Source organism: Aphelocoma coerulescens, chromosome 3 (assembly GCF_041296385.1).
Source record: "Aphelocoma coerulescens isolate FSJ_1873_10779 chromosome 3, UR_Acoe_1.0, whole genome shotgun sequence".
Lineage (NCBI taxonomy): Eukaryota > Metazoa > Chordata > Aves > Passeriformes > Corvidae > Aphelocoma > Aphelocoma coerulescens.
The window spans coordinates 13,998,929-14,015,197 of NC_091016.1; the positions used below are offsets into that span (position 1 = coordinate 13,998,929).

General features: G+C 39.9%; 1 protein-coding gene across 12 annotated transcripts in view; it reads right to left on the minus strand.

Moving 5' to 3' along the window:
- The window catches only part of EHBP1 (EH domain binding protein 1), a 211,321-nt gene that overhangs the window by 111,322 nt on the left and 83,730 nt on the right, over positions 1-16,269 (minus strand). For all 12 annotated transcript variants that reach the window (XM_069009118.1, XM_069009117.1, XM_069009112.1 and 9 more), the window contains 2 exons: positions 11,599-11,721; positions 3,287-3,539 (listed from right to left, as the gene is read on the minus strand). In XM_069009118.1, coding sequence (XP_068865219.1) covers positions 3,287-3,539; positions 11,599-11,721 — 376 coding nt within the window. The remainder of the gene's footprint in view (positions 1-3,286; positions 3,540-11,598; positions 11,722-16,269) is intronic.

Genomic DNA, 16,269 nt, shown 5'->3' on the forward strand with positions numbered 1-16,269 from the left:
GCTATTTTCAAATAATTAACTTCACAAGGTGTGCTGTCCTTCACTAACAGGTGGATTTTAATGTATAAAATTCAAAAAGGCAAAAGCAGAATTTTCCACTAATACTGAAATGTCCAAACTAAGAAAAGGAAAATGTGTTCCCTATCTTTAGCTAGGTATGAGAATTTAGCCAGAGGAAGTATGTTTTGAGAGCACAGTTTTGCAGCAGAGTAAATGTACTGGCTCACCCAAGTCCCTCTGTGCCATGCAGTGCCTCACAATGCTTATGCTCGTGACTGTGCTTTGTGTGTGTGATGAAGTATTAGTTCTCTTCACAAACATTAATCAAACACATTTCCATGAAGCAAGTTACCCAAGGTAAATCCTTCACAGAGGTGCACTGAGGCCAAGTACCTTTCACAGGATTACAGTGAGAGTCTGTTACAAAACTGGAGTCAGAGTTCAGCTCTTGGGGCACTTTGTGTAAGCTCTGAGTCCAGAATCAGAACTAAGGATCTGCCAGAGCAGAGTGGGACAAGGGTTCTGATGCTAAATGGTGTGTCCATGTTCTCAGGACACATCACTGCATTTCACACAAAATGTAAGAGGAAAATGCCAAGCAGTACATTAAGTGAACTCCAATTAAACATTTAAGACATAGGGGTAAAAATACATTGTATTTCCTGATCAACAGTAAATCAGGAGCCTTCTGTTTCTTCCATTTCATGCTTTCCACCTATAGGTTCAAAAGGACGCCTGGAGAAAGCCCTTGACCAGTGACAGTCAAAAATGAAACATAATTTTTAAAAAATCAAAAGACAAGATGTTATGAGAGAGGTTTGCAAAGTTTTCTATTCTCATGATATGACTCAGTTGTTCAGCCTTGTCTTGAATACACTGCTCAGGCCAAGTCAACACATCTTAAAATAGACACATAGCAGAAGAAATAACAGGGTCCAGAGACGGGCGGTGGAAATGATTAGAGAGATGAAGAGACTTCTGTATGAAGAGAGATTGAAAAAGTTAGCACTCAGACAAGTGACAAGGAAAGGTGAACATGCTAGAGATAGACAAGACAACAAATGTTTATGGCAGGTAAATCCAATACTACTAATTGTTGTTTTGATAAGCCAGCAGAAGAGAGAGCATGGGACTGGAAAGGGAATTTATTTACAATCAACAAAAGAAACACATTTCATTAAAGATCTTGTTTTCTTGTGGAAAACTCTGCCACAAATTGACACTGAAACCTAGACTTCAATAGGCTTGGAAGAAGATTACCCACTCATGTAGATAATAAAAGCATCAATATTCATAGTAGATAAAAAACAATACACATCTGGACATAAACCTTCATGAGTTAGGGCACCCAAAAAACACCAACTGGCACTGCCTGTGAAAATTTTGCCTTTGGTGCTCACCAGACCATGCCTTAGCAGGAGCTTTCTACTTGAAAATTTGAAAATTAATGACATGAGATAAGGCAAAATAGTATTTGTAGATGTGAGCTAACATCACATGTCCTGTGTTTCTAGACTGGGCTTTTATCATTACACTCATTTCTCCAGAATGTTTCAGTATAAAGATTCAAAGGTTCTCCTTGCCACGCTTCTACCCAATGCATTCAACAAATGTTTTCCAGGTCTTTTTGTATGATATACTGCTCCTACAACTTCAGAGGAAAATGTGGAGAGGAGGGTTACTTTGGGGGTCAGGACATAAAAAACTTACGTAAAAGATGTGAAAAATTGATTTTACAGTGTTTATTGACTTCTTATCCTTCCATCTTCCCATGGGACATTGCTTTATCATGAAAATACAGACCAGCTGTATGTTCAAGTAAAATCGACCTATGGGGAATTTATTTTTATCTTTGGGGAAAAACAACAACGAAGCAAATGGAGCCATTAAAGCAAGAAGGAGGCTGCTTTAAACCAAGGGCTGAAGTCCAGTACACAGCAAAAGGAAGGGTTACAACCCTGCCACAAGCCCCTTTGGCACAGATGTGCTTAGGGTGGAAATGGGAGTATAAACAGAAAACAGAAAATTCTTCACTTGCTCATCCATGCGGCTTTTTCTCAATCTTTGCTGTCCTCTATTACCTATATCTTGGTGGGTGTCAAATACACACATTTTTATTCCCTACAGATTCTGGTGACCAGTGAATGACCAGGAATGCCTGGTGTGGCTGTCAGTGTGATCACACTGTGCTCTGACGACACAGCAGCCAGTGCTGTTTGTTCAGGCACTGTGCTGGTAAGTGGAGCTGGCAGAGGCATCATTCCCAATGCCCTTGATTTATTTGTTCTTTTTATTCTTCACAGACCAAACAACAACATTAAATCCATGGCCACAGAGCTTTAAAAGGAAAAAACTCTGCAGAGCCCTTCATATGTTTCTGTTAGTGTGCCTGGGAATCCTTCAATTTCCTAGACCACAGCTATAGACAGAGAAACAGAAAGATGATGATAGTATACCTCTGTTAATAGTAAAGTAATGCAAATGTCATGCCATGATAAATCTCATTAAATAATGTAAAATTAAATGTTAATTAGAATTGTTGTCTGTAAAATTGCTCAGATGTAATCACCATAAACTGTCTCATGAGTGGTGTGGTTGGTGACTAATGACCACAAGCAAGGATTAAGAATACACCTTCCAACCTCCCAAGCTGTGCAGCAATTGCAAAAAGCTCTCCCTTCCTGATAGTTTCTATACTATAATACGAGGCAGTCAGTGTGAGTTTATAGAAGTTTCATGTGTGGTCATGCTGAAAGAAACACCCTAAGTAAGTGCATATGGTGTTATCTCTCCCATATATTCAGTTTATGAGATTCTCAAAAACATGCTATGTAGATCGCAAAATGCTCTTCCTTTTTATATAGTGCATCAAGATTAAACAAACTCCCTGCTATCATCAGAAAAAAATTAACATTTTATGTAGTGAAAATAATGGCAAAAAGTAGAGGAAGGACCAAGCTCTGCTGCTCCTTAATTTCTGGCTCATTTGCAATTGTGAGGGCATGAATTGTCAGGGCATGAAGTGCCAGAAAGGTCCACAGACTTGTTCCCTATTAAGTTGTTTGCTATCAATAAGGCAAAGGAAAGTTTCCTCACTGATCATGTTCAGCTGAATAGCATGACCTGGGGGTATGGTATTTCCTGCTACTGAACTGCCCAAGGATGAGTCTGTCCTAAGGAGGTGATTAAAGATCACCATGGTTCAACCCAGTACGCCTCAAGATTAAGCCAGGGATCCCACTACTAATGCTTGCAAAGCTGCTGAAAGATGAAGAATCATACTTACTCATCCAGCTCTTCCTCCTCAGCTTTAGAGGTATCTGCATAGAGGTATTTGCTCATATCCACTGGCCTGACGTTTTTCCTTTTTGCAGGTTGTGGAGGAGAATCTCTTACACTTCCAGGTGCTTCGGGTGCATGATCTGGCTCATCAAATGGGTTTAAGTACTCTGGGGTATCTTCATCCTTGAAGGGATTGTAACTGTCAACATAGGAACTTTCTTCTGCCTTTGAAGATGAAGCTATTTCAGTGTGAAGTTCTACCAAATAATAAAAAAACATTAAACAGATTTAACAAATTAAAAATTTGAAACCATTTTATCAGATCTTTGTATTTTAAAGGCAAATGAAAAGGTCTGCTTAACTCTCAATACATAAAGCCATAGCCTTAGCTGAATTTTCATGCTTGTTTATTCAAAAACATGTCTTTCAAAAGGTCTTTTCATTTAGACTATATTGAATAGGCGTCATTTTCTCACTTACTACAGCTCTTTCAACATAATTAGTTATTAGTTTTCTTATTTGTCATATAAATGGTATCACAACAGATACTAAAACATTTTCACAAAGTACTAGCCAATTTGTATCCTAACAAAATGTTCTTAATTATTTATTTGAACTTTTAATAAAGAAAAAAGACATCCTGTATTTTATACTACTGGATTTAAAAACTGTGACAGTAAGTAGGTGGCCTTTTCATTTCTTAAAATTACTGAACTAAAAATCAGCTATTAAGTATGAGCAGTAATTACATTTCAAAACACGTGTGCCAATACATAATCTCACAGTAAAAACTAATTTAATTTAACCCTAAAGAGACAGATAATCAAATCACTCATCTTTTACTTGGGCTATACAACAAAAAGTTATTGGCAAGCTGGAGCTGCATGCTGTTCTCTGTGTAATGTCCTTTCTGTGGTGTCTGTTACTCTAAAGTGAATGGCTTCTGGATACTGAGTAATGCAAATCCCCATACAGCAATACAACATCTATTACAAAGACACTTAGTAATGTTAATCTTACTCTTCCTGCAGCATCAAATAATCAGAAGTACTGTTCAATACTGGATGTGATGTACTTCAAAATCTAGGCAAATAGTAACTTCAATGTAGTGTCATTAAAATCTAACTTTCAATAACAATATCCACATTACCCTTAATGAAAAGTGTTTTTCAGAGGTATGGTTACTATACTGGACTAAACATACCTTTAAGGTTTAACAGAGCAACTCTAAAAGTTATTTGTAACAAGAGTCTAAAAATTAAAAAGATGGAGTTCCAAGTGGACTTTTCACCGCAGAAATATTTGGGAAGACAAAAATCTCTAGTCACACAACCAACAAAGGGAAGCACTGTGTTTACATGAGTTTGGACGGATGATGTACCAAAGCTGCTAATCCTGGTGAATTGCTAGAAAATGTGAGTGTTCTCTACCCTGACAGTGAACATCCAGCTCACCCTGAATCCAGCCATTAGCATAGCCAAGGTGATGGAAAGCCCTACCCCATGTAGTGTGACCAACTCTAACTTACAGTGTGAACCAGAGCCATTCCTACTTGGATAGGAACATGATCTCTAGCTGCAGGTAGCAACTTCACCTATCTATGCACTGGACTCGTCACTAGATCAGGGCAAAGGCTTGGAGCAGGAAAGGCTTTAGCCCTTCTCAGGACAAGAGAGATCCACCTGCAGCATGTGGAGGAGACCCATGCTGGAGCACAAACATACAGACAAACAACTGCAGGAAGAAGTCAGGGTGTGTATTTGCAGTATGTCAGCTGTAGTGCACGTGTTCACTCCTACCCCACAGTAAACGCTTACTCCTTAAGAAAAGGGAATAAACTACTGGGAACTCATCTTGGGAGAAAGCGTAGTTACTGCACAGCAGGTGATGTGTATTAACCCTAGTTTATGTGGTGATGTGATCATAAGCCCACACCCTTTTATGAAAGCTGTTTCAGAGAAAGCCAGAGTGAAATAATATTGAAGGTCTACAGCTTAACTGGCAAGGGAAAATAAAGCATTTAAGGAAGAAATTCTTAAAAACACAAATATGCTCAAATCAAGCAAGAATCCTTTAGAATACTATAGATTAAATATTTCAGAGCAGAGCCCAATATTTAAAATGTACTTTTTCATTTATTTTAAGCTAAACTGGAAAAGTGGTTCTATATAGATTCAGGTCATACTAGTGTCCATTGCAGGTGGTCATGGCAAGCAAAAGCTTCACTTTGCTTGCTCTGACATGTCCTCAGTGTGGGTATTTGCAGCTGAGCTGACTCCTTTACACTCAAAGCTTACAGGCATATGTCCAAACCGTTTTTAAAGTCAGGGGAATCAAATCCCACCCTTACTCTATCTACAGTATATACTGGACATACCATGCCTTGAAGGTCATGGTAGTCAGAATACTACTCAAATATTACCCACACATTTAGTGATTTGATGAACTAGACCAAGCAGAAGTGCTCTGGAGATGTGTCCTTAGAAGACAGTTCCATACAAAAAGCAAAAATAACCTAATGAAATGCAGGAAAAAAGGACCAATATCTTGTTCAAATAGCGTTGCTTATTGACAAAGCTTTAACCAAACTTTTTACTACTTTAAACTTTGCTCAGATATTAGAATATTTTATCAAGAGAGTGGACAACTACAAATAGCTGCTTCTGCAACTCCATATGATGGATCACTGCACCTGCACATGAATCTGTTCATAAACACACATTATCACACCTGAGGGAAACTTTCTGATAACACAAGAAAGAAAGTCAGTAATAGATCCTGCAGTTAAAAACATTCAGGGAAACAACATCTTAAAACTATAGTGTAAGCTTTTATTTTTATTTGCTTTGAAGTGTCTCCTGGAAACAATGAGTTAAATGCTTGTTTAGATCTGATAAATTTTAAGGGGCAATGCAAATGGTTTTTGCAATTCTTTCTATTTCAACACTGGATCAAAGTGCTGTAACCCTAACTATGACAAAATTCTTTCTCTTTTTCATTGGCTCAACAGTAACTACATGTTTGGCCTCACACACAAAGTGTTTCGTATCAGTGCTTAGACATCTCTGGCTTGTTATTAACTAAAATATTTCACAAAATCCTACACACAGGCTGAAATTAAAAAGGCACCTAAAAATGTCATTTTCAAGACACTTTTATAGGCAGAATTTTGTAGAGAGAGAACCCACTTGACTTGGCTACTCATTCTCTCTACTCTTGCCCTCCAGGATACTATTTTCCTCCCTCTTCTGCTTCCTTCAATGTCCCCGCAGGGAGGGAGGGTTCCCACAAGGGTCCCCACCTGAACCCAGACAGGTCTCTCCCATGGGGTCTCTGAAACCCTTCAGAACTAGCTTTGTGTCAGATGTTGGCCATCACAAGCGTCTCTATAACCAATTATGTTGTTATGATGATGACTCAACAGCACTGCTCTTAAAGCCACACCCACTGTCACCTGTCACTTTCCTGTAACAGACTCATTTTCTCAAAGAGCTAATGATGCTGAGAAGTGCACTTTGGCAGGCCAAAGATACAACAGCTTAGAAGGGGTCTATTTCCCTCTCGAAGCTGCCGTTACATTCAGAAGGCAACACAGATTCCCCTGTTCATCATTCATCATAGCTCCACATAGGACTTCAGTCTCTACATTGATATAAATTAAAAAAAAAAAAAAAAGAAAAAGATGCTTGCAGTTTGGCACTTCAAGGGTCAAACACAAAATAATTTTGCATGATTAAGTAATAAAGCCACAGGGGTAGGAGTGACAACAAGAGAGGTAGAAGTATTACTACAGCAGAAGCACCAGCTGCTCTTGTGCCAGATTCTGGAAACATTACCTGCCCTAACTCCACTGAGAAACCCTGTTTGTGATAATAATCATTCTGGCACTACCGATCTGCACAATCAGCCAGAGCATCTCCAGAAATCACCCTGCCCTTCAACCCACTTGCCTTTTGTAACACAAACATATTGTGACACATCCCTTAAAACCAAACAAAACCTCCACCAAAACATCGCACATACCACTTTCCCCTTGGCAGAGGATGAAAGAACGAGCCACATGTAAGAGATACTCGGTTACGCCACAGGCTGCCTGACTGCCAGGCAGGCACACGGGCACGACGGGACGTGAGCACCCAACAAACAGCACAGAGTAAAAATGGAACTGCCCAGTGCTTCTAGAAAGAGTAATGACTGGCATCCCCGTGTACCACCGGAGATTTTCTGATCCTTTTATTCATACACTCACAACACACTGCTTTTCATGAAGAAATAGAAGGGGCAAAGTCACCATTTTCCTCTCAACTAGCTCCTGCGCTGCTCTGTGTGTAGGACTATCCTGGAACGATTTGGGTTTGGTGCTGCATTGTAACACTGTTTCCATTTTCAGTGTAAAACATGCTGCAGGGAGCTCAGAAGTCCACACACAAGGTAATGAAATACACTGCTGAAGTAAATGGTGTTCTAAATGACAGGGGATGCCAGCAAAGAGTTACCCTCATGTCTTGTGTGTGTTGTATACGTCATATGCAACTTAAAAATTTGTATTCCTCACCTAATCAAAAAAATATCTGCAGTGATGAAAGTGTGTTGTGATTTTTCTGCTTTCCTTTGTTGTACATGTTGACTTCCCCAAGTAAGTATTTCACACAGAAATTAACTGATTTTATAATTCTGTTGCACTGTGATTAAAAATCCAAAATGCAGTCCTCATTTGATCATGTAAAGGTTGTCTAGCATAAAGTTGTAGTGATATACTGTTCAAAGAGATTATTTTTTATTTCCCCAGATTTCTAATGTCTAGCTGACCTAGTAGATACAGAGGGAGTAAGCCTCAATTTGACATGTCAACCAAGAAACACACCTGAAGATCTTTTTGAGGTGAGTTGTTCATATGCACATTCACTCCGCTGTGCATGTAAGATCATTGACACTGAGGACTTTTTAAATGCCAGCAGCATCCAGAGCCAGCTCGCTGCTGACCCTCTGCCATGCACCACACCTACAGCATGCACACAGATGCTGGAAGGCACTCATGACTTTAGTTTCTCTCCACCCCACATTCCCAGGGTTAAGCGATTATGGGATTAGGAAGATAGAGGGAAAGTAGCTGGTTTGTGAACAGGCACAAGAAATATCTATCTAGGAAACAAGTATCTATCTACTGGCAAGTAATCCTCCTTTCTCTTTGAGTGACTGTCAATACATACATATTCATACTCTGGGTGACTCTGAGCACACACAGGCTTGATAGGAATATCCTCTGAATACCTCTGCCAAATGGCACATCATGCCTCCTCACATCTGATGGCAAAGTACTCAGGAAAAGGAGGCTCCAGCTGGCTGCTCTGCACGTCTTGGAGAAATTAAGTAACAAATTCTACAGAAGACTCTGAACTTCCGCAAAGTCTAAGTTCCAGATTATGCCTTGTCCAGATAAAAAGATAAAGAGACTAACACGTAAGTGAACAGAAAAATACTTCATCCCTGCACACATAAAAAGTTAATCTCTTGATTTAAGCAGATCACAAGACAAGTGGAACAGGTAATGTGACTCTTTAAGCCTGTAGGAGAAAGCCTGCCTTAAACTCCTGAACCTCTGTCATGCTCTTGAGCTTCTGGGGTGGCCACCAAAAAGCTTACATTCACTTCAGGATGCAAAAGCAAACAAGCAGGCACAGTCTCAAAGAGCTTCCTAGAAAGAGATGGCAGTAATAAAAGTTCCACTGAGGTCTCAGAATAGAAGAAACATGAGTGAACAACAGGACATAAACAGGGCAGCCTTCAGCAGTTGGGCAACAGGATGAGAACAGCTACAATATTGCATAGCTTCAAAATGCATTTCAAAACAAAGGGAAATCTCCCCAAAATGGTAAGATCTAGGTGCTCCTCATGTAGAGACACGGATCCAATTAGCCATAGAAATACACAGCAGACGTCTGCTCTTCCTGAAGACCAAAACCATCTTCTCTAATTTGTCTCAGCACCATTTTTTCTCCCCCTCAACTTTCTGTGGAAGAAGAGGACTGGAGAAAAGGCACATGTCAAGGAGGCCAAGCCAGGTAATGGGAACACAACCAGTTCCCATTACAGGGACAAGACAGGTCTGGAGTGGAAGAGTCAGTGCTTCTCAGAGGTGTCTGAAGTAAAAAGAAGAATCCCTCAGGAGCCACTCATCCTAACATAAAAGCTTTAAAAATGCCACACCAGATGTCCCACTCTTTGTCTGATAGCCTGGAACTCCTCAGATCTTTCAACCTGGTTTAGTGCTCCAGGAAGACACTGTCACATGAACCTTACAGAAGGTCCATCCTGCCCAGACAAAAAACACCTTATGACACCGTAGGAAGAATCCAGTGACACCCTGTTTATCCCAGTCACTGTCCTGTTATGCTGTATGACTGCTGCATGACAGTGACTGTGCGTGGGAGGAACACTTGGTATTCACACACCCAACAGCTCAGCATTGCTGCCCACAGCTGTAGATGGGACCCAAGAGTCTGATCACAGAGACTGTCCCAGGTACACAGAACAGACCCAGAGAAATGGAAAAGTGTCCACAACTATGACTGAAGATGACAGCAAAGGCAGATGTCATCAAAAAAACCAGAATCAACTGCCCCCAATACTCTAAGAGTGTTTTAGGAACACACAAGCAGGCTGATGTCTTGGATGCAGGCTCCTCATAGTGAACTTGCCATGAGGTATCAAGCTACTCCAGTATTAAGAAACAACACCAGCTGTTTCTGCCTGTTCCCAAGACAAGAAAGACTGCCTGTATTTTGTGTCCATAACACCCACTGCTTTCTTCCAGAATGGGTTCTCTCTGGAAAGGAAAGAAAAGCTGGGTTTGGAAGAAGCAGTTTAGGTAGGATGGGACTTGTACAGCTTTCTCCATGGAGAAGGGAGCTCTACTTTCTAGAGCAGAGAAGGAAGAAAGGAATATAGGCTGAGTATCTTAGAGCAAGTTATTTATGGACTACCAGAGGGATTTACATTCCCACTTATTCTGCTTCCCTCCATGATCCTAAGGGAATTCACTGTCAAGGAACAGACAGGAAACAAAGCCAAAGATTAGGACACCAGAACCTAATCCATATATATTGGTATCTACAAAGCTGAAACAACTCAATTCTGCAACTGTAGAAAAACCTGACAACTTTATAGGAGGGAGGTGCCCAGGATAGTGGCTTTATGGCTTCAGTTGCCAAATACAGAAGATAGTGCAATGTGCCTGTTTCAGAAATACAAGCTGTGAGCCACACCACAGCTAAAGTATGACAGGACTTGATCCCCACCCGCATCATTCTCTATTGATTCCAAAGGCAGAAACGCCATATTGTGAGTAAACATTCAGCTTGTCCAAAGAAAGTGAGTGACCACAGGAGGAAACTGCAGCTTGGAAATCCATTCTCTTTGACCTGGCCTTAGAAATCCCCTAGCTGCACCCTGAGCTGCTCCTGCTCAGTGTGGTTCTTCTCCATTGCCATTACAGAGTGACTTGTGTTTTCTGTAGGAAGAAAAGTCCTGGAGCTTTGAACAGGAAAGGTTAAGTACAGCTTCAAACTTGGGAATTAACTATGAATTGGCTTTTTGAGCAGCTGCAGCCTAAAAGTGATACATCCGACAGATGAGAGCCTGCATATCTGGGCATGAAGTTGAGGACAGCAGAGATGTTTGCTGTCCTGGTGCTCCTTTCTGGCCTTACGGCCGAAATCTTATCAGATTAAAAATTTACAGGGGTTGTACATCTCACCCAAATGGAACAAGAATGGGCATGTCAGTCTGGAAAGGGGATTAGCACCTAGCATGTGGTGCAAGGCACGGTGCCAGAAGGCTTAACTGAGGAAGCCATAAAAGCAAAAAAGAAGGAAGAATAAAAGAGAGAAAATTAAATTGTAATAATGAAGATTAGTCCTAACCAAGAATAGCTGTGATGCAGTTAAGATTGCAGTGAAGGAAATTATGATATAAACCATCACCCACGTGGAACAGGGTTGTTTGACAGTATGTGTTGCTCATTCATACTGCATGAGGTGAGTACTAGTAACACCTGATAGGTCTAAAAGTCTCTGCTTCAACCAGTAGCCCCCAGTGGCAAATATACAGAATGTGTCTCAACACAAAGGATGTGACTCAAAGGATAAATCAATTTTCTAGTGGCAACTGGATCACTGCTATTGCTACCTCAGTGCTGCATGAAATAATCATATTTAATCAAAATAAAATTTTTAATTTGTAGCCCTACAGAAATAAAAATCATATTTCACTAAGCATTTGCAATTAGCAATGAATTATGTAAAACAAACTCATTACCTTCTACATCGGGGTCTCCAAATGGATTTAATTCTGCTGCGTCAGGATCACCAAAAGGGTTCGTGCTAGAGTTGGCCAGGTCTTGCTCCCCTTCATCCAGAAAATTAAGCTTATTGATAAGCTCTACAAACAAATTGGAATATTGTTTTAAAATAGATACAAACTGTTCATCCAACATACCTGAAGCTCAAAAAGCCCCGTGTCAACAGTCCCTCGAAACACTGCACCAGGATATGACACGAACTGCACGACTAAGTTAACACAGTCCAGTAAGTACATCAACAAAGGGGAAAAAAAAAGTGAAATGAATGAAACTTCTATTTGCTGATCAGAACATTATGTAACACAAATGGCTACTAAGAAAGCCTTCTCTTTTCTTCATTAAATAAATGTTGCAGAACATCTAACAAGCTAGATACAGTGATTTTCGTTGTTCACCTACATGTTAACTATCAGTAGGAAATTTTAATTTTTGGATGTAACGTGCACATAAAAGCAGAGAGGGGACATTTTGTCACTTTAGAAAGGTCAAGTATTACTGACTACACAACTAATGTTTTAAGCTTAGGGTCTGATGGTTTCTTTTTCTTTTTTTTTATTTTTTTTTTCTTTCTTGTTCATTATCAGATGACAACGGAGCTGTAGCAGAGACAGGCTCTTTCTCTATCATGTTGTTACCTGTTGGATGCACTACAAATTACTGAGAGTCATGCTGGGTGGAAGCACAGAGATAAAACTGACAGCTGAATACAGGCAGGAGTCAAAAGGTAATGGGTCACAGTAAATACAATCAGAAACAGAAAGAAAGGATGAAAGCTCATAGACCTTCAGAGGAACTGGCTGATTTAGCTGAAGGCATATTTGCTCGCTTTATGCAGTCATCTTGATCTTCATCTAAGCTGCTCAGAGCATTCAACTGGTTTACAATTTCTGTAAATAGAAGCCAGTCAAGACAAACGTAAGGCAAGGGCATTTAATGAAACAGAAGTGGAACGAACACTGTTACCAGAAAGAGAGAGCGAGGGAGAAGAGGGTAAAAGAATAGATTTAGAACGAGTCCTTACAATTATATAACTACAGCAAAGTACCTGTGTAGGTGCTTCAGTGGTAATTTAACATGAAACCCAGTTAACAAGACATAAACAAAACCTAGCCAGATTAATGGTGTCAGCAACAGCAGTTAGTTTTATGAGGACGAGTATGCACATCAGTTGAAAATTTAGATAGATGTACTAGATATAATTTAAAGACTTTTCCGGCTCATGAAGGAAATCTGAATAGTAAAACATTGTCAATCAACACAAAAACAGCCCCAGAACAATTTATCTCCCAAATCCTCAAGGCTACAGAAAACTAACCTATACAACATGCAATTTTTGTATTTATTTCTATACACACTCTGATTATTTAACATTTACAATTAGTCACCATTCCATTCTGATCTATGACAAGCTGAATTCACCTAAACAGTTCTAACATACATGATCACTACTGTTCCAAGAGAATGCAAACTGAATGTATATATCACGTGAATTTTCACTGTCACACTATTTAAGTAACACCTTGCTGTTTATTAAAATCAATTTTTCACCTTCTGTCCATAGTGGAGAACTCTGAATTGCCATGAACTAGTAATTTTTAAAATGTGTTAATGTTTAATTCTAATCAAGATGGGGATGCCTCCATAATTCTGGAAGGAAAGAAACAAAAAACAACTAGGTCTTAGTGGCTTCTGGCCCAAGGGGGAAAATTCCTCTCTGCTCCCCCCTTAACGCAGTCCCATCCACAGCATCTGACAAATGGAGCTTCTGTAGTAATGGGGATTGAGCCTGGGGCATCTCTGAGAGACCTCAGTGTAAGTTTCTGTGGAGAAGGAACAGCTTTCCTCATCCTTCCAGATGACAAAAAGGCAAGAGAAACCTGTGCAGGAGAGATGATCCTGCTTGTTGAATATCACTGCCCCACCAACAGCCTTTTTCATCTCCTGTCTTTTCCCAATGGAATAAATGGCTGATGTCTTCTGGTGTAATCAGTGAAGTTAAAGCTTCATGTCAGTCATTCCTGTATTTCCTTTAAACTTCAATTTCTTGAAGTACACAAGAAGTTACCTCTCAGTAACACTTTTAGTTTACCACTGTTTTGAACTTGACTTTTTCTCATCCGGCTTTTGTTTGGGAAAGCAAAAGTTTGTCTTTATTCAATGAACTAGTTTTAGGGAGTAAGATATCAAACTGAGGTAAAAATTGAGTAGGATGCTGACTGTCTCAGTTCATGTTGGTGCTCATGGCCACCCAGAACTTCCTAGTCAGGGTGGCTTTTTCGTGCTTTTTCATAGCTGACACCACTCCTAATTTCATGCCTTCACAGACAGCACAAAGAACCTGAAGCCCAAAGCAGACCAGAACCTGATAGTATTTCTGTCATATGGATAAAAACTTCTGTGCCAAATTTAAACTGCTTTGCAAAGACATGCCAATCTGCAAATTACCAGGTAAAATGACCTACTCTGCCAATATCTATTGGACATTCTAAATGCTGACAGTGACAAACCCCCAGCAGAATTCCTCTGTAATGCATCTCCCAACTGATCTGACCTTAAAGCAGAAATCTACTTACATGGGATTACACTTGTATCTGTCTACAGAGAGTTAATGTAACCATCCTCAATTCCTTGTTTTTAGCTCCAACAAATAAGACTATTATCCTAAAAAATAACACCAAAACTGCCCCAAAATTTAGCTTTCTCAGTGTAAAACCATACACCTGAGAAATCTGCATAATATAATACTGTCTTTGGGAGTTTTTAAGACTCAAGATAGGCAATGGAACATATCTTCCTGTACTCAAATAAAACAGAGCTGACCTCAAAACAGCAGTACTAACGAATTAGTAGTTTAAAACAGGCTCAGATGCTGACATGATTTACAATTTATTATGTCAGCATGTGAAAAAAACCCCCAAAACAATTACAATCCAGTTTTTATTGTCAGAAAATAACAAATTAAGTTCAGAGCTTTAAAAAGAGGGAGTTCTTTGATGTGGTCTGAATCACCTGGCCCTATCTGCCAACCTAAACACCCATATGCACTACAATGTTTCTCATTACAATATTAAATGGTTTATGTCATATTTTGGAGTATGGAAATGGTAGGTTGGAGATTTATATCCTGTATTATCTTTTATAAATCTCATTATCTACAAACACACATTAGCTTGCTCTACAAGTATGTCACATAAATCACTGGTTTGGGCTTTGGCCTTTTTTTCATTCTTCTCTCTTTCTCTTTTTTTTTTTTTTTCCAAGCAGCTTGCTGATCCTGACAAAAAAAAGAGTAAATGTACCAGGTTTTCAGGAGAGGTACGGTTTTGCAAATTGCAAAAAAAGGGTTACACATATTGTTATCCAGAAGCCTGCTCTTGAAACATGCTGGGATTCAGACTCCTGCAATAGGTAGCACATGGGCACGTTGCTGATTCCATGTGGTGCCCCAGGACAGCCACTGTGCTCCTGGGCAGATGGAGCAGGAGGCAGCTATTAACTTCAGCATGAGGCTCTAAGTAGCAATTAAAACATTAAGAGAAACAACATATTCATTACTGCCCTGTTTTTGAGTTATGAGGCACATTTTCTTCAAGTACGTTGGGATACCTTGTGTTCCACTGAAGACTAAGGACAGGATAATTCTGGGAGGTTTAAATCCATGTATGTTGACAGTGTAGAAACAAAATATTTGAAACTTAATTCATGGCAACAAACAATTTTCAGCTTCACACAGAACAGTCGGGGGAGATACAGCTTTTACACATGAAAAATTTCAGCAAGAAATACTGGGAAGGAAGAGGGGGAAAGCCTGAGATGGAGAGACATTTCTTTAAGTGAAAGCAGTTCTTGGAATGGAAAACATCTTTCAGTCTGGTCAGTTGTATGGCAACAGTTCCATGTTGACCACCTCAAATTCCACAGTGCTTTTGAGGTCAGTCAGTATTGCACCACCTATTTCATAGCTGAAGAAACAGAGGCACAGATACCTACTCAAAGTTGGGCAACACATCAAGGAAGAGAAGCAGCATTTCCTAACTCACCTGCACCATCTAGAGCCCCACACAGCAGACCTCCCTTGTTCTCCCAGCAGTGGATATATATGTTCATCTAGGAAATGGTAACTTTGGCCAAAATGAAAAAAAAACCCACAAACAAAACCAACAAAAATTGTTGTAGACTACAAAAAGGAACAGTTTCTGATAAAAGACTTGCAGCACCTCTCGCAACTGTGCCTCGGGAATGATAACTTTTCAGTCATCAACTCATCCCTTCCTTCTGTGAGAAAACCTTGAGTCAAAGGTAGGAGAACAATCCCTCCTGCTTTGCTCCTTGCACTTTACTTTTTCCAAGCCCAATTACAAACATTAACAGTGCAATGCTCCCATCATTCCAGTGAGGTGTTACAGGCAGCATCCCCGTTTTACAGTTGGGAAAACAGGCGCACCAAGGTGAGGGATTTGCCACGGGGCGCTCTGACTCAGTGAAGCATTCCAGCTCCTCAGCTGCCAACACCCAGCACAGCACAAGAGAAAATGTTGGTAGCAGCAAGCTTTCAAAAGGGTTATATCACTTCCTCAATTAACTTTAAGGTATTCTGTGAACACTATTTTTGAAAGCATTCTTCACTA